At 34.3% G+C, this 26489-nt stretch overlaps 1 protein-coding gene and 1 pseudogene across 2 annotated transcripts in view; one reads left to right on the forward strand and one right to left on the reverse strand.

Moving 5' to 3' along the window:
• ROCK2 (Rho associated coiled-coil containing protein kinase 2) overlaps positions 1–26489 on the forward strand; it is a 133681-nt gene that overhangs the window by 76566 nt on the left and 30626 nt on the right. The window contains exons 5-17 of the mRNA XM_079940985.1: positions 4934–5194; positions 13785–13929; positions 16295–16433; positions 18522–18613; positions 19430–19589; positions 21143–21203; positions 21781–21792; positions 23892–23971; positions 24135–24183; positions 24762–24897; positions 24992–25083; positions 25303–25549; positions 25824–25930. Coding sequence (XP_079797111.1) covers positions 4934–5194; positions 13785–13929; positions 16295–16433; positions 18522–18613; positions 19430–19589; positions 21143–21203; positions 21781–21792; positions 23892–23971; positions 24135–24183; positions 24762–24897; positions 24992–25083; positions 25303–25549; positions 25824–25930 — 1581 coding nt within the window. The remainder of the gene's footprint in view (positions 1–4933; positions 5195–13784; positions 13930–16294; positions 16434–18521; positions 18614–19429; positions 19590–21142; positions 21204–21780; positions 21793–23891; positions 23972–24134; positions 24184–24761; positions 24898–24991; positions 25084–25302; positions 25550–25823; positions 25931–26489) is intronic.
• Positions 10502–11300, reverse strand: LOC307196098 (large ribosomal subunit protein uL22-like; annotated as a pseudogene). The gene has a single exon. The product of its transcript is annotated as a large ribosomal subunit protein uL22-like (transcript).

A 26489-nucleotide genomic window follows, 5' to 3' on the forward strand; every position in this document is an offset into this window, starting at 1 on the left:
AATTTTGACCATTATTTTCTCAAATATTTTTTCTGTCTCACTTTCCATCCATTTACCCCTCAACCCCTTTCTCAGACTACAGTTACACATATGTAATTTGCTTGATGTTGTCCCATAGGTAACTGATACTGTTTCTTTTCTTTCCTCAGTCTGTTTCTGTTTTTGTTTTTCAGGTGTGCTTCATTTTGTATAGTTTTTATGCTATGTTTCAGCAGTCCCCAACCTTTTAGGCACCAGGGACTGGTTTCTTGGAAAATAGTTTTTCCACGGATGGGGTGTGGGTGGAGGGGATGGTTCAGGCGGTGCTGCGAGCGATAGGGAGCGGCAGGTGAAGCTTCGCTCACTCACCTGCCCGCCCGCTCACCTCCCACTATTCGGCCTGGTTCCTAACAGGCGGTGGACTGATATCAGTCAGTGGCCCGCGGGGGGCAGGGGGACCCCTGCTATGTCTTTAAGTTCACTGATCTTTTTTCTGCAGTGTTCATTCAAACTTTAATCCCATCGCATCTGGCTTTCTTCGACAAAATTGTTTTGAGATTTATCCGTGATGCGATATATCAGTAGTTCATTTCTTTTTATTGTGTAATAGTATTCCATTGTGTGGATATATGACAGTTTGTTTATCCTGTTCATCTGTTCATAGACATTTGGGTTGTTTCCAGTTTTCGTCTCTTACGAATAATTAAATTGTTTGCGGTCAACTTGTACAATTAAATGATTTTTAGGAAATTTATGGAATTGTGTACCCGTCACTAAAACCTGATTTTTAGAATATTTCATCGTCCCCAAATGATCAGTTATACCTACTTACAGTCATTTCCCATTCCCCTCCAGTGCCAGGTAACCACAAATGTGCTTTCTGTCTCCATAATTTGCCTTTTCTGGACATTTCAGAAACATGGAATCATACAACATGTTGTCTCTTTCCCTTAGTATACTATTTTTGAAGTTCATGCACATTGTAGCATGTCTTGTATTTCATTTTTTAGTGCTGAATAGCATAGCCCATTGTATGTGGTTTAATCAACAATGTATTTGGTGTTTGTCCCCAGTTCTTAGCACAAGAGCTTCAGAAGCTCTTGGATTTCCTTAGTGTTAAGAGTGTCTTTGTTATGCTAATGAGACAACTCCTGGTGGCTTTTTGATAACTTTTGGATGAGATGGGGACTGATCGTTAGAAAGAATGAGCATGTGATTAGAGGATTGGGACTTTCAGCCTTCCAGCCTTTGGGGTACTGGAAGCGGGTTGGAAATTGAGTTTAATCACATGGCCAATGATTTAATTAATCATGCCTATATAATGAGACCCTAATAAAAGCTGTGGACATTGACACTCAATGGAGCTTCCTGGTTGGTGAAGACATTGGTGTACTGGGATGGTGATTCACCCTGATTCCACAAGGAGAAGTTGCAGAAGCTCTGTTCCCTCCCAGACCTCACCTTATGTGTATCCTTTACAGTAAAACTTTGATCATATGTATGGTGCTTTCCTGAATTCTTTGAGTCAACCCAGTGAATTATCGAACCTGAGTGGGTCATGGGAACTCCAGAATTTGAAGTTAGTTAATCAGAAATGCTGGTGGCTTGGGGACTTCCAAAGTACGGAAGGACAGCTGATGTCTGAAGTGAGGGTCTTGTGAAAGACTGGCCTCTTAGCTTGTGGTATGTGATGCTAACTCTAGGTGCTTGGCATCAGAATTGTATACCCAGTTGAGGTGGAAAGAGTATGTGGATATACCCTATTATGTTTGTCCACTTACCATTTGATGGACATTTGAATTGTTTCCACTTTGGGGCTATTATAAATAGTGAATAATGCTGCTGTGAACATTTGCATGCAAGTCTTCTGTGGACATACCTCATTTCTTTTGGGTAGGTACCTGGGACTGGAATTCTTAGTTATGTGGGAAATTTATGTTTAACTTTTTAAGAAATTGCCGAACTGTTTCCCAAAGTGGCTGTGCCATTTTACGTTCTTACCAGCATAGATGAGGTTCCGGTTTCTCCATATTCTTGCCAACAGTTGATGTTTTCCGTCATTTTTATTATGGCCATTCTGGTGGGTATAAAGTGGGATCTCATTGTGGTTTTAATTAGAATTTCCCCAATGACTACCATCTTTTCATGTGCTTATTGACCACTCATATATCTTCTTTGGTGAAATGTCTATTCACATTTTTGCCCTTTAAAAAATTGTTACTTGTCTTATTGTTGAGTTGTAGGAGTCCTTTATGTAGTCTAGGTATTTTATTATATATATCACTTGTTAGTATTTTTTCCAACCTGTGATTTGTCTTTTCATTTTTTAATAGGATTTTTTGAAGCCAGAAAATTCTTATTTTGATCAAATCTTACGTGTCAGTTTTTCATTTTGTCAATTGTGTTTTTGGTGTTAGAAGAAATCGTTGCCTAATCCAAGGTGATAAAAGATTTTTCTCCTATGTTTTTTCATAAGATTTTTCTAGTTTTAACTCTTAAATTTAGTCCTGTGATCTACTTTGAGTTAGTTTTTGAGTATGATGTGAAGTAGGGATCTAAAAATGTTCATATTTTTGTCTTTGAATATCCAATTGTTCAAGCACCATTTATTGAAAAGACTGTTCTTTCACCACTAAATTACTCTGGCACCTTTGTTAAAAAAAAAAAAAAAACAAACTCTTGACCTATAGACATAAGGGTTATTTCTAGGCTGTCACTTCTGTTCCATTGATCTGTATGTCTGTCCTTATACCATACCAGTACTGTCCTGAAAACATTAGTTTTGTTTTGAATTTTGAAATTGGGAAGTATAAGTGCTCCTGCTTTATTCTGTTGTAAGATAGTTTTGGCTCCTCTGGGTTATTTGCATTTCCATAGAAATTTTATAATCAATTTGTTAATTTCTGGAAAGAAAACTTGCTGGGATATAGAGTCTGCATTGATTCTGTGGATCAATTTGGAGAGAATTGCCATCTTTATACTATTGTCTTTCTATCCAGGAACATGAGTGTCTCTCCATTTGTATACATCTTTCCTTTTATCATTTAGAGTTAATAGCATCACACACACACACACACACACACACACACACACACACACACACACACACACACACACACACACACACACACGCTTTCTCAATTTGGTAACCAGCCTTATGCCTTTTCGTCCCTTCCTTCCCTGCATCTCACCACCTTCCATTTTAAAATTATTCTGATTTTGGCTTGACTCTCTCAAATAAATATTTAATTTTATGTCAGTAATAAGCTTTTCTGGATTCTTTATTTGTCCCTTTTTCTTATGTATCTCGTAATTCTCTTACTTGGATTTATTCCTTGTGTCGAACTATATCCTTGAACAATTCTTTCAGAAGTGGTTTGTTATCAGATTTCTAAGAATATGAATGATGTAATACATATTTATTTTGCCATCGTATTGATTTTTTTTAAACTGCCGTATTCTAGGATCAAAATTATTTTCCTTCAAAGTTTCGAAGATACAGCTCTGTTTTTTGTATTCTGTGCTGGCTGAGATGTTTGTTGACAATATGATTTACATTTTTGTACATAAGGTACTTTTTGTCTTTGGAAACTTTTAGAATTTTTCTGCTGGATTTCTGAGAGTTTAGCACTGACTGTCTTAGTTTCTCTCTTGTTTCATTTGAGATCTTTCAATCTTAGATTTTTGACTTTATTCATTTCTAGAAGTTTTTGTTTGCTATTTCTTTTTTTTCTTTTTCTTCTGGTTTATTTTCTCTCTTCCAGACTGCTTTTAGATGTCAGAGCTTTGCTATCTTTGCTCTGTTTTTCATCTCCGAATCCTTCAGTGTCTTCAGAGAAAGTTACTTTGCTCAGTTTTCAAGCTCTGTAATTTGTTTTTCTCTTATCATCAGTTGTATATTTAATTCCAAAGCTTCAGGTTTTTTCCCCATATCATCCTCTTGTTTAATTGCTGTGGCTTGTTACTCTTTTGAGGGTATTGATTTTTACATTTTTAAAGCTGTTCTTAGTTTGTCCTATTTTAAGCATTTCCTTGACTGTTAACTTTCTGTTTCTTGAATTGCTTTGCCTCTATTTCATGATACTGATTTTTCTGAAATGTTGATTCTTGGTTTTGTTCTTTTTTCTATTTGTGGAAATCTTTTCTGTTTACATTGGTTGCTTTCAGGAGGGGTGGGACATGTCGTTGGGTGGAATGTACAGATACCTTTCCTTCTGAATTTGTGGTTTCTCTTGTCTCTCCAGGGGATCAGTAGCAACCTAGCTTGGTGTCCTGTTTCTCTGGTCCCAGTGCCACTGCTTTAGTCTGAGTGCAGGTATCACTGCCACTTACTGTTGATTATGAGCAAGATGATGGGGAAGGGAAGAGAGGAGAAGGCCCAGTTCCAAATGTGGCTACGAATTACTCTTCCCAGTGGTATGGGACTTATTCCCTCTTACATCTACTGAATCTGGCATTTTAGGTTTTTCTAAACCTCTCCTGCTTCCTCAGCTCTCTTCATTGTGAGTTATGTGCAGTAATTTGTTTTGTTTTCAGAAAGCTGGGCTTTTTTTTTTATTATCTGTTCTTTTGTCATTCTTTCACCTTTTATGTTCCTCATTCTTAATCTGTTTCTCTTTTAAAATATTTCTATTTAAATAGATTCCTGTATTCTCTGAGAGGGAAAATGATACATTTATGCATTTTTTTTAAGTAAGCATGAAGAAGATACCCATATAAAAGTTTTATTGGATAGCGGTTTTTTCATTAAAGATGTCCAAACCTAAAATCACAGATTTCCTAAAGTTTAATGCTGTTTTGGTTATACAATAATTTATCTTTTTCAATAGCAGTAATAGCTTTGGGGTTTTGTTCTCTTAATGGTTTTGGTTTTCTTTCTTTCTCTTTCGTTCTTTCATTTCTTTTCTTTTTTTAAATTAAAAATTTTTTTTTTCCTTCTTGTTTTGTTTTCCAGCTCTTTTGTGCCTTTCAAGATGATAAGTATCTGTACATGGTAATGGAGTACATGCCTGGTGGAGACCTTGTAAACCTTATGAGTAACTATGATGTACCTGAAAAATGGGCCAAATTTTATACTGCTGAAGTTGTTCTTGCTTTGGATGCCATACACTCCATGGGTTTAATTCACAGAGATGTGAAGCCTGACAACATGCTCTTGGATAAACATGGACATCTAAAATTAGCAGATTTTGGCACATGTATGAAGATGGATGAAGTAAGTAACAAGCAAGTAAAAAAAAAATGGTAGTTTTCTGAGAGACAAAAATAAAGGAACACTTGAAATCTGGACTTCATAGTTTTAAACAAAGATAAATTTAGTTTTGCTAACTGTAATGACTCAGACAAGGTAATAAAATATCCAAATCAAAACATTTACTTTACTAATCATTCATATAGTTGTAGAGTACTTTGTTTGTAGATTTGGTGAATCCAAGAGAAATAAAAACTCAAATAACTAGTTATCAGATAAATAGTTATCTTCCTCATAGAATCTTGACAAACATTTGCTACCAATCAAAACTAGTTCGTGTGCATATAATGATCTAGTTGAAGAAGTAGGACACAAAATACAAATTAAGGTACATGGGTATTTCTATCATCATTATTATTTCTGTATTTTTCCTTTAATAAAAGAGGTAAGGTAGAAATTTACCAACTCCTACCAACCCCATCTGTATCAACCACATAGAATAAACTTGGGGGCAAGTTTATTGTTGTGCTTTTACCTGTTGAACAGTTCATATTATGATTAATTGATTCAGTAGCATTAACTTCATAGCTAACTATGGTGTTGATTTATTTTTGTTGCGAAATTTATATCCCTTGTCTTTTTTCTCTGTAAGTGTACTGTAATTCCTGGCAGTAATTCCTGATGGGGAGGGATCATGTTTTATTTCCTATGTATTCTTGTTAATTATCTTGTCAAGATGTTTATTTTGAATTAAGTTGATTTTTCTTTTCTCTTTACTTCTTAACTTATTTATGCCTCCTGTGTGATACTCAATTTTATTGATTGTCCTACCATCATCAGTGATCCATAGTCTTCCAAGCTCAGCTCAGATTTTTACCTCCTATAGAAAGTGCTGCCTAATAATCCTAACCTGACTGATCACTCTCTGTCGTAATTTCCATAATGTTACTTATTTAGAATTTGTGCTGTACTTCACAGGCCACTTTTATCTATCTAGGATTGTATGCCCTGTTTGCCCAGCTAAAACATAACATCCCTTTGGTTCTTTGGTCTTCTTCATAGAGTATTACTATGTTTGTGTTCTGCATATATTAATGTTTAGTAGGTAGAGTATTTGATTGTACCCAAAGCTCCCTCTTGTGGTGTTTATCATACTACAGTATGAAGTGATTAACAGTGAAAATCATATTTAATGAAAATAAAGTAGAAATAATTTTCTAATAGAACGCTAAACTTTTTAATGTCTGTTAATCGTAACGAATAATGTTTATGTGCTGCACATCTATGAGTGTATTCTGATTTTCATTAAATCGAAAACTTGGGAGGGTGCAGAGAAATCACACCACATGTTTTTAGGATAGGTAAAGGTGGTTAAGGAAAGAAGGTGTAGAGGAACGGAACAGAATATGTTGTTTACAAGATAATTTTATAAGCATGTAAGTGAGTACTAAATTCAGCTACTTAAGTATCTTGCTTCTTTGTAAGGCAAAATAAAAATATGGTATATATAATTTTGTTTACTATTTTTAATTTAGGTACATATGGTTCAGTTAATTATGCTCCTTGGCTCACAGCTTATTGTCATTAGTAGTATACACAAAGGCCCCATCTTGTTTTTTTTTTAATTATGTTTTCCCCCTTTCAGTTTTTGTCTTATTCTCTTTTCCCCTAATACACAGCCATTGTAATGTGTTTATAAGCTCTTAGAGACTATTAGTATAGTGTACATATGTATAAATAGTCTAACCGATTGTTGTCATTTTGTTGTTAACCTTTTTCATGCAACATTGTTTTATGTCTATTCCTGATATGTAAAGTAGCTCACTGCTTTTTAGTATTCCATAGTATCTCTTAATTTTACTTATAATTCCCCCTTGTGTTATTATTATTTACTTATTATTCCCCCTAAGTCACATCCAGCTCCCTGTTACCAACAGTACCATGTTGAACATTTTCATACATGTCTCGTGTCTGTCTATTCTGACAAGGGTTTCCTCTAAATATAAACCCTAGAAGTGAGAGTACGATCTCAGAGGATACATGAAGTATTACCTGGTCTCCAGAATGGCTGTAAATGTTATAACCTCTTGCTAATAGTGCATGAGAGATCCTGTCTCCCAATATCCTCACTCACCCTTCCTTTTTTTCACTCTCTAAATCTTACCAAATTCCATTGGTGTGTAAAGTAGTATCTTTTAAACTTTTTATTAATCTTAACAGTTGATGTCAAACCTTTCTCCATATACTTCTCAGTCTCCTTTGTGAATTAACCTGTGTTGTGTACTTTTGACCCTTTAAAAATTGGTGGTTTGTTGATGTGCAGGGATTCCTTATATAATCTAGATACTGGTTCAACAGATATCACTGATAATCATCTTCCAGTGTGCTACTCATCTGTATCTTTGTTTGAACAGAAATCCTTAATTATGATGTAGTCAAATATATTTGTTAATATTGAACTTTTAGATTGTTGTTTGTTTTACGCCAAACCCCCGTTCCTCCAGTAATATTAATAATGAGAGTAACTATGTAATGTTGAAGAACAAAGGAATTTTTAATTAAAACTATAGTACATAGAATTTATAATTTTGTTATGTTAGTTGTTAATGAGAATAGTGTTATTGCAAGTTTCAGGTTCATCACTTCGTTTGCCTTTGATTATTATTATGGTCTTAGAGCCATTAGAAATGTTCATAGTTTCATTCTTATTCATCTGTATATCTATAGAAGGGATTGACAAACTAGAGCACAGGGCCAAATCTGGCCTGTGGCTTAGTTTTGTATAGTTTCTGTGCTAAAAATGTTTTTTCCATTTTTAAAAAATTGTTTTTAAAAAGAAGATATGCAATAGAAACCCTATGTATCTCATAAAGCCTAAAATATTTACTATCTGGCTCTTTATACAAAAAGTTTGCCAACCCTTTATCTGTAATAAAGACAGAGATGCTCGAATTATTTTTTAGCTCTTCTGGCTTCACGTAAAACATTATTCCGTGGATAAAAGTAAAGTAAAATACAACTATAAAATTATAACCTTATATAAGGACTAAAATTGTTACTATCACTGATAAGAGTAATGCTGTTTCATTAAATTCTGTCATTGATAGATTGCAGGTTACACAATTTTCTTGGTGTTGTTATCCTTTTTCTCCCTGAAATAAATATCTGGGTGTGAGTGAAAGTCACAGTTAGTATATTTACATCTAGATTATCTCAGTGACAGTCAAGGAGTACTGCTATTTAAAATTACCTGCATTGATCAGATAAGTTGACTTCCCTCTATGCCTGTCATTATGCATTTCATAGCAACCTTCACCTCCTTTTAAGGCACAATTTTACATTAGTATTTTAAATTACTGAAAATAGTATAAGATTTTATCCATTAATATTCTAGTGTATACCATTGGATTAGATTGAAGCTATAAATTTTTAAAAGCTAACAGGTAAAATGTTAGTGTTCTTAACCCTTCTACAAGTGACATCAATTTTTAAAATACAGGCATTTCTACTCATGTTTCTGAAAAGCCCTATTTTCTGCAAAATTATACATTTAAAAGGACAGGTTTATGGGAGAAATAGGAACAGACCATTCAAAAGCTATGCAGCTTTGTAACCAGAGCCCAAACGAAAATAATAATTGGTATCCAGGGAGATGATTGGAATAACAGGCAGCTTTGCGCCTGTGTGTGCCGCAAATTGCAGATGGAAATGGAGTTCTGAAGCAACTGGGCTGTCTTCTAGATAGAGCACAAGAAGCAGGACCTTCCACTAGCCAGCAGTCTTACGAGGCAGGGAGGGGACACGCCTCTCTGAGAAAGTAGCCCCTGGTGCAAGTGCTCATTTTTAATTGTTCAAATGGACTGAATACGCTCCAGACTATGTAGTAGTCAAGCTGAAGCTTTCAACGCTTCTGATAATTAAGAATTTCACTTACAGTTTTTCTTTTCCACCCTCACAGGAGGCTTTTTTTTTCTTTTCTTTTTATAACTTAAAAAAATTATTTTTAGCTGCGTTGGGTCTTTGTTGCTGCGCGGGCTTTCTCTAGTTGCAGAGAGCAGGGACTACTCTTCTTTGTGCGCGGGCTTCCCATTGCGGTGGCTTCTCTTGTTGCGGAGCACGGGTTCTAGGCGTGCAGGCTTCAGTAGTTGTGGCACAAGGGCTCAGTACTTGTGGCTCGCAGGCTCTAGAGCGCAGGCTCAGTAGTTGTGGTGCACGGGCTTAGTTGCTCCGCAGCATGTGGGATCTTCCCAGACCGCAGCTCGAACCCATGTCTTCTGCGTTGGCAGGCAGATTCTTAACCACTGCGCCACCAGGGAAGTCCCAACAGCAGGCATTTTGAATAGTTTCTTAGAGCAACTCCAAGATTTGTGATTGACCCATTTTGTGTTTTCAGTAAATCTTTCGACTTATGATATTTTGTCAGTTATAAAACACTCATGTATTTAGCAAACACACATTATCTGATCCATTTAAGATAAAGTACTTTTGAAGAAGCTTTTGAAAATGCATACCTGTTTATGTTGCTCTCCAGCTTGAAACCCTTTAGTAGATTTCTGTCACCTACTGAATAAAGTTCAAACTCCTTAGCTAGTCATATGAAGCCTCTTATGGTGATATGATCCCTGCCTACTTTTTCACCCTCATTCTATATCATTTGACCTCTTGTACCTTGTGGTTCAGAGATCTTAAATTACATACAGTTCTTTTTATACCATGGTATGTTATGATTCCTAGCCTTCATATAGGCTGTTGAATATACACTGCTTGGCAAATTCCTACTCACACATTGAAGCTCAGTCCAGAATTTGCTTACCTTGTGAAGGCTTTTTAAGTTGGCTTCTATGTCTTTCTCCAAATGTACCCTTTAGGGAGCATTTCTTTTCTTTATTTCTTTTTTCTTCCCTCCCTCCGTCCTTCCCGCCGTCCCTCCCTCCCTCCCTTCCATCTGTTGAACACTTATCTTATATTTTCTCTGTCCCAGGCCTGGAATCAAACACTTCTCCAAGAAGCTCTAATTCCTTTTATTTAAGAATGGTATTTAAAAATCAGTATTTGGGTGCTGGATGTACTCATTGCTCCTGGAGTGTCATTATTTCTATGCTCTGTCAGTGGATGTGTGTATATTGTATATACTGTGTCTACTAACTCACATGCACACACATGTTCATATTTAATTCTGTACCTGTCTGTATATAAAGTGTATTAAAAATTATGAGTTCATATGATACTTCTGATTCTAGTCCTACACCACAGGGTTCATTCTAGTCTTCCTCCTTTCTGTTTCATGATTACTTCTTTGGATAGTGAGAAAACTGGCTCTCATTATCTACACTACAACTGTTTTCCAAAGTAACCTAGGTCAGTTCTTTTCCTCTCTACTCTCTTTGGTGTGGTTATGTTATTAATTTATGAAACAGGTCCATTTCTTTTTTTTACTTTTATTTGCATTTATTTTTTGCAGCATTTATTCCCAGGCCATAAGTTTTTGTTTCTTCAATTTCTTCTGGGATATGTTTTTCTTCTGGGCAACCTCCTCTTCTGGTTTAGGAGCAGTGTTTTCTTTTTCAGTAAGGATCATCTCAGTGTGGCAGGGAGAGCTCATGTATGGGTTGATCCAACCATGAGCTCTGTAAGTCCTGCGCCGCATCTTGGAGGCTTTATTCACCTGGATATGCTCAATGACCAGAGAATCTCCATCTAAGCCTTAAGTTCAGCATTACCCTCTGCATTTTTGAGCATGTACAGTAGAAATTCAGCATTCTTTTTGGGCTACCGACCCTGCGTCCAGCTCCACTGTTTGGCCTGGGCACACCTACCAACTCCACCATTGTAACGACGGAATGGCACACATTGCTTCTTTAAAGTGACGTCCTTCATATACTTGGTGGCTTTTCGGATATGCATACCCTTAATGGCCTGGGCCGTTTCACTAGTGTTCTTAAAGTGAATACGAAGATTTGAACCTCTCGACTTGCATGATTTTGTGGGGTTTTCTGGGTCAAGTGAATAGCGAACCATTTTTAGAGGTCACCTCAGGCCACTTACCGGAAAAGCCAGGTCCATTTCTTACTGTTTGTATTCCATTTAGAGTTGTCCCACATCTGGTTGATTTTGTTTTTTGGATATGTGAAGCACTCCTCTGGTTTAAGAGTCAGAACTATACAAATTGCATGCTCAGAGAAGGATCACCCCCTCCTTATCCCACCATCCCATTCTTGTACTTGCTTCTTTCTACCCTTTTCCCACTCACCCCCTGTAGGTAAACCAATCTCTTTAGTTTGTGGTTTAGCCTTCCTGTATTTCTGCATTTTAGGCTTCCTGTATTTCCTACATTTGTAATAAATGTAGATTTTATATTTATATAATTTGAGAACTTCCCCATGAGATAGGTTTTTTTTTTTAAATAAATTTATTTATTTTATTTATTTATTTTTGGCTGTGTTGGGTCTTCGTTGCTGCATGCGGGCTTTCTCTAGTTGTGGCAAGCAGGGGCTTCTCTTGTTGCAGAGCACGGACTCTTAGGCACACGGGCTTCAGTAGTTGTGGCTTGCGGGCTCTAGAGCGCAGCCTCAGTAGTTGCGGCGCAAGGGCTTAGCCGCTTCGCGGCATGTGGGATCTTCCCGGACCAGGGCTTGAACCCGTGTCCCCTGCATTGGCAGGCGGACTCCCAACCACTGTACCACCAGGGAAGCCTCCATGAGATAGTTTTTAAATATCTTTCCCAAATGTTTATTTTAAAAAATTTTAACTCTCAATAGGTGGTTGCCAAAGATGGTGGTTAGAATATTAATTTTCCAAAAACAGAGTACCAGTAACAGAGTTTACCTAGTAAAAATTCTTTACTCCTACCAAAGGATTTATTCTACAAGTAATCGGTTATTCAAACTGATCTCCATCTTACCTTTCCCAACTTCATCAGTGTGAAACTTTACATTTAGCTGATTTGGACTTTACTGCATTTCTTCAACCTGTTTTATATAAAGTCATTCTTGTTCCTTTGTTTTTGCTCTTTTTTCTGTCTAAGCTACCATACCAACCCTCTCTCCTCTGAAGTCTAACTTGTCCGCCAGTTCTTTTTTGTATGTTATCCTTTGCTCTCCTTCTTCTGAACCTTTGAATGCTAAATAATTTTTCTTTTAGTGGCACTTCTGTGTCTCGCCAGGTTTTAGCTCTTAAGGTCTCACAAGATTCATTTTTTTGAAGTCTAATTTATATGGATACATGTGAAATAAAAGAGATTTTATTTACCCTAGTAAGTCTCTATGAATTTTTCCTTCAGTAGAAGTCTAAAATGTAGGATAGTTAATGATAAAAATTAATTTTATACACTGCCTTTTGTAGTCAGGCACTGTCATCTTCATTTTTTATCCTAAGTAATAACCCTTACAGAGTATTACCATCATAATTTGCTCAGTTATTTCCAAATGTTTTATTTTATTAATTTATATTCAAACTAAAATGACCTCTATTTGCTGAATACTTGGGAAAATAAAATTATTGCGTTATTTCTGCTGATTTGAGGAAAGAAAAGATTGCTTCTAAAATTAATCTCTCATGTTTAATATACATTTTATTGAATTTAAATAAAAACGTTTATATAAATCATGTTTATAAAATACATTGAACTTCCTTTTTCCAAGGTGGTTATAATACTTAGTATTTTGGTAGTTGTATAGCTTGGTTATAAGGAACGTAGGTGACACACTTTTTAACCAGGCAGGTAAAGGAAATGAAGGGCATTTAAGTTAATCTGTAAAGTCTTTGCATGTTTGTACATAGCTGGAGGTTAACAGGTACTATTTAGGATCACACTACTATATACTGTCATGATTTAATCTTGCAGCGTATACACAAACATACACAAACACATACATGCTGCAAAATACACACACGTAGATAATATCTACAGTGGTTCTTGTCCTTGTCAAAAAGACGTAAGATAGGGATTATCTTACTGCCCACTGAAACTAAACACAGAAAAATGTGTTTGTAATCATTTTGCCAAATATCTTGATACCACAGCTCCACATTTCTAAACATGCAGCTTGGAGGTGTAGCTTTCAAACTATAAAGATCTTTTGATTTAAACATTTGATCTATTTCCCCCCATTTTTTTCTTGGTATAATAAGAACTATTTTTTAATACAACCTCCAAAACTGGGGCCTTTGTAATTTTCATTACTGCAGTTTCTTTGGAAATATCAAAGTTTCCTTTCTCTAATGATTCTTTTCTTTTCCCCGGATCAGGTGCCTTAAGACCACATTTTGTACTTCTCTTGTAACTCCTTCATGGTGTAAGAAAAAGAAACAAAAGATGTTGATTTGCATGGAATTCCCATGGAGTTAACCACCTTTTTCTTCTTTCATTGATGAAGCCTCCTGTATTTTAGAGTTGGAAAATTATCCCTGATCTCCCATAATCCAGACATTTTTATGCATTTCATAATGCATTTATCCCCTGTCCTCCCAAAGCCATGTCAGCAATGAAGGTCTCTTGGTAGCCATGTGTAGTCACTGTATATTTAATAATTAATGAATTAGTTGCGCTTATGTGTGTGTGTGTTTATAGACATTTTATACACATTTTTTCTCTCTCTCTCTGCACTTTACCCAGACAGGCATGGTGCATTGTGATACAGCAGTTGGAACACCTGATTATATATCACCTGAGGTCCTGAAATCACAAGGGGGTGATGGTTACTATGGGCGAGAATGTGATTGGTGGTCTGTGGGTGTTTTCCTTTTTGAGATGCTGGTGGGTAAGTAAATTGTTCTTTTTTCAAAACCCATCTCATAACACTTTAGTTCTAAGTCAAGAATGTGAGACTATAAAAAAATGAATTGCTTGTGTTCTAGGGAAAAAGTAGTATTTCTGAAAACTGAATTAGTAGTGTCTGATACGACAGATTATTGATTGGAAAATTAAAACCAATCCTCATTCTGGCACAGTAATGGAGTAGAATATGAAAGGAATTGAAAGTCTACTGCTAGGAAATATTCCTCCAATAGACCTTTTGTATTAAGAAAATATTAGAACAAGAAGCAAGTTTATAGTTGCAATGGGCCTTCATTCTAAGATTTTCTTAATCAGGAGTATTTGTTGTAAATATTTAAATTATAAGGCTGGTATTCTAATTATAATAAGGAACTGAAAGTACTCTTAGTTTATGTAATTGTTATGTAATTAATTTTTGTACACTGTGTTTCTTATATTTATTACTTGTATATATATTTGGTTTGTAGTTCTAGTCAAATAAATCATAAATATAGTTATTGACCATTTGACTATCAAGATAAATATATTTTATAATAATATTTCAGTCTCAGTAAACTCAGAGGCAAATTAAATAATTTCTTTTACTTTGACCAGATCAAAATTTGAAAGATTCAAGTATTTCAAAACTTTTCTTTACATCATAGATTTCATTTTTAAGATTTCCTATTCCTAAGTACTAGGGCACAAAAATATCTTCTGGCCAAGGAAGCCAGTGGCTGACTCCCCTGGTTTCAGGTTGAGGGAGATGTAGCAGAATTCTTCTTTAAGAGTCAAATGTATTAAGGCTAATAGCGTTATATGAAATGACTTTAGAATTGAAAATATAGTTTTAGAAGTTGGGGAATTTATTTTCTAGAAGATGACTAAAAGAAATTAGTAGTGGAAATCTGTAAAATCTGTATAGTAACTGAGTATGTTTATTGCTAAAAAAAATCAGTACAAATTTAAATAACGATTAGTCATGGAACTTTTTTGTGGTTAAAGTGCCTTCTCTTGATGACCATATGTGTATGTGTAGCACTGATCTTGCTATGTGTAGTCTCATGTCCTTCTGTAACCTACTTTGTTTTGGGCCTTTGTTTTTGTAGTGGGTCTCTTTGTACACACTGTATGTTCTCAGGTAGCTATCTATTCTCCCCACCTCTAGGCCCTATCTAATGATTCATTGGGTGTGTCTTGTAATCTTTTGAAAGTAGAATATATTCCATCATTTGCCTAGACTCTCCCAGGGGGTTAAAAAATAATATACTTTGGAGGAAGTCACCTGGGTTTGAAGAGACCATTTAAATTCCTGCTGCTGTTTTCAGCGCTGAGAGCTGAATTTAATGAGTTTGAATGGCACTAATTTGCAGTATTCTGAGCCTACTCTGGTGCTTGCTCATCAGGTTGGTTGACTGGACTTCAATTAAAGGAGTCTACTGCAGTTAAAATTTGCACTAGAAAAATCTTGAATTCAAAACTCTCCTCTGCCACCCTTGGAAAACAAAAACTAACTACCTGAACACTCCTTTTTGGCTGATTTGGGAAAGTGATTTGTACTAAGGTGACTTGTGGTTGAGGCATACTGGCAGGGCCTTTAACTCTTGTGGCTTTAGATGAATACTGGCCAAGATGATGCCGTGAACATTTTCTGTCTTTACACTTGCTTCAATGCCTATTTATCACAGTCATCAGTCAGCAGGAACACTGCATTAGGAGGCTGTTTCTGCCGTTTTCAACTCTAGCTGTGTGTCATCTTAGGCAAATCACATGTCATCTGTCTGGGCCTGGCTTCCTCATATGTAAAACAATAGGGCTGATCTAACTCTTAGAGCTGCACTGTCCAGTCTATCATGATGAAAGTGGTTTACGTCTGCACTGTTTAGTACGGTAGGCACCTGCCATATCGAGCACTTGAAATATGGCTAGTGTGACTAGGGAACTGAATTTTTCATTTTATTTATTGTAATTAATTTAACTTTAAAGTGCCAATTGTAGCTAGTGACTGTTGTATTGTATAACATAAAAGGCTGATTTAGCTTAAGCACTAACTGATCTGACCCCACCTAGTAATCTTTTAAATTATCCAGTAAATTGTTTTTTTTTTCCCATTATGTATTTAAAAACCCAACAAATTCTACAGTTAGTATTGATTTTATTTTGCTCTTAAAAGTTCATGGTTCATTGGTATGTTTATAATTTAAATATATTCTTGGTGTGCGCCTGTTTGTTTTGACTGAGATTCCTGGCCCGTAGACCTTTTCGTTCTTCCATGCATGTGACAAATTTAAACTTAACATATTTAAATATTAGGTGAAAAATGTTTAATTTGCATTCTCTGTTACACTCTTTTTTTCTTGGAACTTTAGGGGATACTCCATTTTATGCAGATTCACTGGTAGGAACATATAGCAAAATTATGGATCATAAAAACTCACTATGTTTCCCTGAAGATGCAGAAATTTCTAAACATGCGAAGAATCTCATCTGTGCCTTCTTAACAGATAGGTAATATACATTGAATTTCTTTATAGAGAATCCTTTTAACTTCTGGATTTGTAGAAATGAAAGCATACCTAACTCTTATTTACATATAAAATCAATCTTTTTATCCAAATTGCATTTAATTCTGGTTTAGCCTTTTCCTACTGCTAATCCTGGTGTTGGGTTACCCTTGTCATTTTGTATGTGCAGCCTAATGGTAATCTAACTCTAATCTTAACCCTCATGTCTAAAAGGAAAAAAACAGAACTTGGTAAAATAGTGCATTTGAGAGAAATAAAACTTCTGTATTATTCATATTTTATCCTCTAAGGTGATTTAAGCCGTACTGCTCTTGAGTGTACAACTTTTGAGAAGAGAACATTTTTGTGCAGATAAATACTCAAAAGTTAATAATCTTAAAAACTATCTGTGTTTGATTTGAGAGTGCCTCCTTCCCAACCGTTTTTAATTTGCATTTGAATATGAGCAAGTCCATCCTGGAAATTCTATATTTCTTGAAACAAACTAGATGAACATTGTTGTGAAAACCTGCCTTAAAAAGAGAAGCTAGAAAACTATTTGAAGTTTCTTCCTTGCCCTCTCTATTCTGTTCTTTTCTGGTTTCCCATTTTATATTTGTAATAGGAGTCATCCTATTAAAGGACTAACACATATAAGTGGGTGCTTCCACCTCAGTCCAGACTTACCTCACTAGCTTTATGATTTTAGGAAAATTATTTTACTTGTTGGGGAAATAATTTTACTCATCCTTAAAATGATGGGATCGGATTAGATGATAACTAAGAACATTTCTTGCCCTAAGATGCTGTGATTCCTCAGCACACCTTATTGTTGCCTGTTAGCCAGTTGCTGTTAGAACCAGTACTGCAGTGGCTATCCTTATACATTTATCTTTGCATACGTTTTGTAGGATAAAATCTTAAAGGTGGAATTCTAGGAGATACATTTTAAAATTGACCTACTTGAGTTACAAATTTGACCTCCAGAGAAGCCACATCAGGGTATATTTCCATTATTAATAATTGTTTCCCTCGTTCTTGTCAAACTAAGTATTATGAATTATTTCTTTTCCATACAAAGAAAGAAAATTATATTTTTCCTCATTAGACAGCTTAATCATTTTTATATGTTTATCATTTGTACAATAAAACTTTGATTGTTAATTACATGATTAATGAATAATAATACATGGTGATAAACTCAAAATAATGTTTGATTTGAGGACTAGATGGAGTTGATGGGAATGACCATAATTTGTGCTGAAGGGTAAAATATAAAACAGGATACAGCATATGCTAATGAAAGGAGTACCATTCATGAAATATTTACCTTAGCAATTTATGGGGAGGTGTGGTTGCAGTCTAAGTAATGATTGTAGGTGGAGAAAAGATAGTTTGAAAAGAATTTAATGCCATCAGTGTGGCTAAGAGCACTTCCTTCTAAACTTTACAGGTTTTTTTGTTTATATTAAACATAGCTCCAGGGACATATAAAAAATGTTTTTTATTTCCATATAGTCTTCACTGAAGACTCAACATGTCAAAAAATGAAATTATTAGTAACATTTTTTTGTATTCAGAATGATAATTTTAATATAAATGTAATATATATTTAACAATTTATATTTAATATAGATGTAGATATATCCAGAGTAAACATGGATAGCTTCAAACATAATATGTGAGTTCTTTTTAAGAAAGGAGGAGGATTTTTTAAAATAACGTTTATTAGAAAGGTTTTAAAAAACTCTTCTATGCCAAAAGTTAAATCTCCATCCATTTTACCCCCTAAAGTTGGTCACGTGGTTTTGGCACACGCAGATGATTTTTTTCATTGAAAATCTCGTACTTTCATTTGACACAAAACAGGTGGAAACATATTTCCCTTTCCATGGCATTTACTATCTAGAGCAATCATATACTATAAAATTAGATTGCTTATTTTTGAGCAACATTTAAGCTGAAGCTTTTAATAAAGATATCTTAAACTCATTTCTGATCCTTATTTTGATCCTTGTTGAGATAAGAGTTAATATTTTTGTATTTATATAATGTTACTCTTTATAATACAATTTTTAACTGCATTGTTTAGGGAGGTACGACTTGGAAGAAATGGGGTAGAAGAAATCAAACAACATCCTTTCTTTAAGAATGATCAATGGAATTGGGATAACATAAGAGAGAGTAAGTCAATAAATTTAAATATTTCCATTTCATCACATTTTAAATCTCATAAATTGATTCCTCTTCTGAATTAATAAACATGTCTGTACACTTAATGCTAACTAATTTTTAAATTGAGAGGTTTCATTTCAATTTGTTCTGAAGCAGTACTTATAACTAAATTAATATTACCTCAGTATCTTAGCAAACTAATATGTCTTTATTTCCCAGTGCTTTTATGATAAACATAGGTTTCTTAATTTGTTAAGCTAAGTTTTATGGATCTCAGTAATTTTCAGAATTGGGGAAATACAATTCTTTAATTCAGTTGTTTGAATTAATAAATCAGTAATTAGTTACTTATGGAGACCATACTCTGGTGAATACTAGGGTAAGCATAGTAATTCATTTAAACTTCATGTATATTTAACATTAATTCATTTGAAGAGTAAGAAATATTTCTACTTAAAGAATGTAGAAAACCGAAGACTAAAGAACGTATATGCAAGTTATTGCTGCTTGTAATTTTAACACGTAGAATAATATCATCCTGCTTTCCTTGTTTGATTGATTTATCTATATTTAAAACCAATCTAATATAATAATAAAACATAAAATTTCAGTTCTTTGAAATGATAAAACAAAATCTGTTACTAAAATATTCTATAGTAAATCATAATAATATAGTACCGTTAATGAATCAATATGTAATATGTTAATATTTATATAACATATTAATAATATATAATCACTAATATAAAACAAAACAGGGGTCATTTATATAATTTTAAATCAGATATATTATTATTAAATAACTTGTTTCTTTTCTTTTAATAGCGGCAGCTCCTGTGGTACCTGAACTCAGCAGTGACATAGATAGCAGCAATTTTGATGACATTGAAGATGATAAAGGAGATGTAGAAACCTTCCCAATTCCTAAAGCTTTTGTGGGAAATCAGCTGCCTTTTATAGGATTTACCTACTATAGAGAAAATTTGTATGTGACTTGTTTGTTACATATTTATTGTTTTCAGCATCTAGCTATAAAGAGTTGTCTTACTTCGAGACTGAATTATAGAAGATAAAGTGTTAATTTGTTTTAAACTGAGTTTTTTCATAGAATATTTTATGATATTCATTTACAAATGAATGTAAGGCAATGTTCTGTGTTCTTTGGGGGATATAGAGTAAGACCAAACACCTGCTTTTGAAGGAGCTTGTCAACTAATAAGGGATATAGGAGAATTATATAGTCATAATAAAGGGTAGAATGTGATATTTGCCTTAAGAAACGTACCAAAAAGATATGAGATGGTTCAGAAGAAAAATAAAAGTCACATCTCTTTGGGACGAGGGTAGGGGAAAGTCAGGTAAGACCTCAGGGAAGAGGTAGCATCTTAGCCAAGTCTAAAGTTAAGAAAGGGTTTTGAAAGGCTGAGATGTAAGGAGGTTAGGTGAGTATAGTGGGGAGGTGAATACTGGAAGGAAAAGTTTGAAATGTAAGCATACTTTGGGAGCAGAGTAGTATAGTCCAGTAGGGTTCAAACATAGGGTATATATATATATATCACTGTATCATGACCATTTGGAGGATTTAATGAAACTGTGATTTTCTTGCCTGTAATCCCTCCATGTAGTGCAGAGCCTGGCACAAGATCATTCAATACATATTGGTCAACTGGAGTGATTATTGGGTATAACATTAGAAAATAGACTGGAGTTGGAGTTTAGGGGAAGCATAATGCAACAGATGATTGTTGTGTGCTGTGCTAAGGGACTTTTGACTTTGACAGGCAGCAAAGAGCCACTGAAAACTGTTAAATAGTTGAATGAAGTATTAAAGATGTTTGAGAAACATATATTTGAGAAATTTTTGGTATTTCCATGTGTGTAATGGTTGGGGTGATCAACCATTACAGTTTCCCCAGGACTGAGGGGTTTCCTGGGATGTGGTGTGGGACTTCCATGCTAAAACCAGGAAAATCCCAAGCAACCCAGCATGAATTGTCATCCTGCTAAGGACAGTGTTCTGAAAACTACTGTAATGCTGACTAAATTGAGGATATCAGTGCCAGGAGAAACCCAAGCATGTTTATACACAGTGAGGAAGGACCCAGTTAAGCGAGAAATTAACAGTTAAATAGAAGTGATGATTTGTGTATTAAGACCTGGAGATCAAGAGATGTTATTTTTGAAAAGGAGGAGAGCTATCTCTTTCCAGAAGATTTCTAGAAAAGAAGAATAAGATAGTTACAGGAACTCAAAATGAGATGAATAGGGAGAAAAATGTAGTGCTATTTAGTGACTCCAGTCTCAACGATGTTAAAGACTAGAACATCCTCTTAAGAGTGAGAGGCAAGAAATATTTATCATTTTAAATGATTGAAAATGTTATACATCTCTAGAGGGGAAAATATTACTTCATTTTAAATATGTTGAAGTGAAAAGAAAGAGAATCTGTAGTTGGAATTTAATTCTGAGAATAACTTGGTGTTAGAAAATGAGTTAAAATGACACGCAAAAGAATTTATTTCCTGCCTTTCTTTCTAGGTTATTAAGTGACTCTCCATCTTGTAAAGAAAATGATTCGATACAATCAAGGAAAAACGAAGTATGTATAAATTTTTACTACTCTACACGTGTTCAAATATTTTAGTAATATCCCTGTATTTTTAAAGTTCACTTGATGCTACTTTTAGATGGCATTCCTTCTTGCAATCCAGTTCAGCATAATATTGAAGTGATTCATTTATTTGACAAGTATCACTGTGTGAGATCCAATGGCTAGTGAAAAGATGACTTGTACATGGCTTTAGGCTTAGTTTTAGTAGCAAAAGTGATAGAATAGGTTTACAAACAGCTGTATTTTCTACCAGTTAGAAAATTTTATGATCTTAGTACTATAAAAGAGTACAGATAATAAGCTATAAGGATATAGAAATAGTGGATGATTTAAATTTTGACTATTTAGCAATGAATTCATATAAAGGATAATTTTATCAAAATGTTACAATATTTTGTGACCTCTATACAAAGCTAAATCATGAACACACACATAAATGAGGATGCTAAACATTTTTCTCTTCAAAACCTAAAAAAATTAGTTAGGTAGTTTTGGTATGATTTGTGTTTTAGGAATTTTACAAAGCATAACAAGCATTTTAATGTTTTTGTTTTGTTTTAAATAGGAGAGTCAAGAGGTATGTTGATGTCAAATATGTTGAAAAACAGGAAAATCTCATCACTCTAGCGATGTTTTGTTATAATCACATTCCACCTAGCATTTGGAGTACTACACCTACCCAAGAGAGAAGTTCTCAACCTTTTTTCTACCAAGTATTCTTTTTATTATTGCTCCTATGGATCTGTTGTTTAAAATATATATTGTATAATTTTCTTGTTTTTATTTATTAAGGATATATAAGTAGCAGTAAGAACTTTTGATTGGCATGTGATAACTAGTGTGATCGAATTATACTAATGTAGTAGTAGCCAAAAGCTGTTAAACTTGACTAGTTCATTGGCCTGTATTTTCTTACTAGGGAAGTATACAGTTTTGCTTAAGGTATATGAAATATTTAAGAAGTCATGGAGAACATAATCACTAGAAAGAATAGTGGAAAGAACATTGGCCATGGAATCTAATAGATCAGGATCTTTTGGGCACTGCCATTTATTAGCTATGCTATCTTGGCCCAACTGTTCACCTTTTTTGGATTTCAGTTTCTTTATTGAATAGATATAATACTACCCATCTTTTTAGGGGTTTTGTTAGGATTAATGAGACAATATCTGTAAAGTGCCTGCCACTGTACCTAAAACACAAAAGGAACTTGAAAAATTAAATCCTTTATAAAGGCAGTAAGGCTCCCAAAATGCAGTATTTAATGCTTTCTGTAGTTTTAGTTTGTTTAAAGCCCGACATATCTGGCCTTATAGCAAGATGACTTGTAATTAATTAGTTGTCATTTATCCAAAAGAGTTATTGTTGACAACTTTTCACAGTATTTTGCCTGGCACAGTGTAGGAAGATATAAAGAAGAGCTTTTATATATCTTTTTTTGAAGGAAAACTTATGTAACATTACATAAGTTTCAGGTATACAACATTATGATTCTCCTTCTGTATTCATTGCAAAGTGATCATTATCAAAAGTCTAGTAATCATCCATCACCATACACTTGACCCCATTCACTCATTTCATCCAGCCCTAACCACCTTTTCCTCTGGTAATGACCAATCTGTTCCCTGTCTTTGAGTTTGTCTTTGTTTTATTTTCTTTCCTTTTCTGTGTGTGTGTGTCTGTTTCCGCATATGGTTTTTGTCTTTCACTTTCTGACTTATTTCTAATACCCTCAAGGTTCATCCATGTTGCAAATGGCAAGATTTCACTTTTTTTTTTTTAGGGCTGAGTAGTAGTTTCCGCTGTGTATAATATACCACATCTTCTTTATTCATTCATCCACTAGTGGATATTCAGGTTGTTTCCATAACTTGGGTGCATATATCTTTTTGAATTAGTGTTTTCATATTCTTCAGATAAATACTCAGAAGTGGAATAGCTGGATTGTATGGTAGTTCTATCCTTATCTTTTGAAGAATCTCCATACTGTTCTCCATAGTGGCTGTACCAATTTACATCCCCACCAACACTGCACCAGGGTTCCCTTTTCTCCATATGCTCTCCAATATTTGTTATTTTTGTCTTTTTGATGATAGCCATTCTGACAGATGTGAGGTGATATCTCATTATGGTTTTCATTTGCATTTCCCTAATAATTAGTCATGTTGAACATCTTTTCATAGGTCTCTTGGCTATCTGCATGTCTTCTTTGGAAAAATGGGAAGAGCTTTTATTATTTTTAAGAAAAGTAATATATTTTTGAGTGTGTTCAGTCAAATATTCCAAATATTTGTTTCAGATGTAGACCTTTTATCTTTATAAGCACAAATGGTGACAGTATTTTCGAATAAATAATCTACAAAAGAATGATAGAGGGTATCAAAGGATATCCTTTGTTCATAATGAATGAGAAACTTGGTGTCATAGAAGAATTCTGCCAAGATCGGAGCTTTTTATTCTTATGTTTACATAGTGTGTTCATACATACATGTGTACTGTAACAGAAAGCAAGAGATGGAGGATTTTTTCTCTCTGTCAATAAAAATCACATTAAGAATGTACAAAAACTGTACCTATATTAAGTTGAAAGAAAAGAGATTATCATTGTTTTCTTTAAGCCTCTCACCTTTTAAATATGATCAGACTTTATAATTATAGTTTCTTATTTTCTGACAGATTCAGAAAAAACTATACACATTAGAAGAACACCTTAGCAGTGAGATACAAGCCAAAGAGGAACTAGAGCAGAAGTGCAAGTATGTTTTGTAGATAATTGTTATATTTTAAAATGTAAGTTTAAACATTTTACTAAAAAAGAAGAGCTAAAAAGTAATTATATGATAATTTTATAATTTATGGTAAATGTTTTTATTGTAAACTAGGAGAGAATTATTTACTGTTGCCTTTGAAATTCTTTAGATCTGTTAATACTCGCCTAGAGAAAGTAGCAAAGGAGCTAGAAGAAGAGGTAAAGTCGCTCTGCTTTTATTAACATTTTTGTTCATAAAAAGTTTTGTTGCCTGACTTATCTACAGAGTTCTTTTAGTACCATATTAATACATATCTTGTTATATAGTAAAATCTACCTTGTAGTATTGGTGGACAGGACTCTCAGATTATAGGGTAACCATGATAATAGGCTTCATTTTGTTATGTTTTTGCAAATGAGTTAATTTAGTATGTGTAGATATTTCAAGTAAAAAGAAAATTGCACTCATATTACTAACGTGACTTAAAAATAGAAATTGACAATTGTTTCTTTTTTTATTCAGACCCATAGTTTGTATTAAGTAAAGATGGTTCAGTGGTGATGGAATGTTACAGAAATTTTGATTTTCAATAGTAAACAAAGCACTTATGGTCTTGATTATTTAAGAATAGTGTGCTATTTAAAAAATATGGAAAACATTGTAGTTTTAACAAAAGGGCAGTTAATAGCTTTTTTAAAGGTCTTTTTTATTTGCTTGATGTAACTGAAATATTTTTTGTTTTCGTTTGATTTTTATACATACTTTCCTTTGATAATAACTTCAAGCATTATTTCAGATTACCTTAAGGAAAAATGTGGAATCAGCATTAAGACAATTAGAAAGAGAAAAGGCGCTTCTTCAGCACAAAAATGCAGAATATCAGCGGAAAGCTGATCAAGAAGCAGACAAGAAGCGAAATTTGGAGAATGATGGTTTGTGGTGTAGAATATTAAATACTAAGAGAAAATGTTTGTGTGTATGTGTGTGTTGTGTTGAAGCTTACCGCTAAAATGCTTTTTATCACAGTTAACAGTTTAAAAGATCAACTTGAAGATTTGAAAAAAAGAAATCAGAACTCTCAAATATCCACTGAGAAAGTGAATCAACTCCAGAGACAAGTAGGTTGATCCCAGTTTATAAGGATATTAAATTTTATTTATGACTATCTGTTAACATTTGTTTTAATTGGCAGTGTTACGAAGAGGAAATCATTAGGAAGATATTTTTTAGGTTTTTGTTTATTTTAAATAGTAATGGGGTAATAATTGAAGGTATTTTCATCATATATACCTGTGTTTATTTGTTTGTTGTTTGTTTTGTTTTGAATGGAATAACAGCTGGATGAAACCAATGCTTTGCTGCGAACAGAATCTGATACTGCAGCCCGGTTAAGGAAAACCCAGGCAGAAAGTTCAAAACAGATTCAACAGCTGGAATCTAACAATAGAGATCTGCAAGATAAAAATTGCCTGCTGGAGACTGCCAAGTTAAAACTTGAAAAGGAATTTATCAATCTTCAGTCAGTTCTAGAATCTGAAAGGAGGGACCGAACCCATGGATCAGAGATTATTAATGATTTACAAGGTATTAAAGTAGATATTGCACTTGAGTTCATCTTAATGATTTGTGTTTTGGACATAACCTTAGATGATGGATAATGAAGTATTTTTAGTAACAAACCACTTCTAAAGGTGGTAGATTGGATTCCAGTCGAATTAACTCTAAAGCACTACACCAACAATTATAAAAGTTCTGCTTATAACAACTTTAAAGAATGAGGTGAATTCCAGATTTTTTACTCTAAGTTTAATATGTATACTATATGAGTTTATTGTTTTTAAAAATGTTTCAATTTTAGGTAGAATATCTGGCCTAGAAGAAGATTTAAAGAATGGCAAAATCTTATTAGCAAAAGTAGAGATTGAGAAGAGACAACTACAGGAGAGATTTACTGATTTGGAAAAGGTAAAACATGTTAAGTTTTACGTTTGTGTAAGTAAATGACTAGACAGTTTCGGGTTGAAAAACTTATTTTAAAATAAGGAAAATTAGTAACTGAAATATTTCCAACACTCATGTACTTTCTTATATTCACACTTGGTTATGTAGATTAGGGATGTGTATTTTAAGGCATACCATAACACTACAAGCAGCCCTTAGATGTTAGATGCTTATGAAGGGAGAGTCTCTTGGGGTGTATAATGAGGATGCTTCTTCCTGGGCATCCAAGGAAAATGCAAATTTTGACTTACAATATATCTTTTTTTAAAAAAAATAAATTTATTTATTTATTTTTGGCTGCATTGGGTCTTTGTTGCTGCATGCGGGGGGCTACTCTTTGTTGTGGTGAGCGGGCTTCTCATTGCAGTGGCTTCTCTTGTTGTGAAGCACAGGCTCTAGGCACGCTTGCTTCAGTAGTCGTGGCTCATGGGCTCTAGAGCGCAGGCTCAGTAGTTGTGGCTCGTGGGCTTAGCTGCTCTGCGGCATGTGGAATCTTCCTAGACCAGGGATTGAACCCGTGTCC

The sequence above is a fragment of the Stenella coeruleoalba genome (genome assembly GCF_951394435.1).
Source record: "Stenella coeruleoalba genome assembly, chromosome: 13".
Lineage (NCBI taxonomy): Eukaryota > Metazoa > Chordata > Mammalia > Artiodactyla > Delphinidae > Stenella > Stenella coeruleoalba.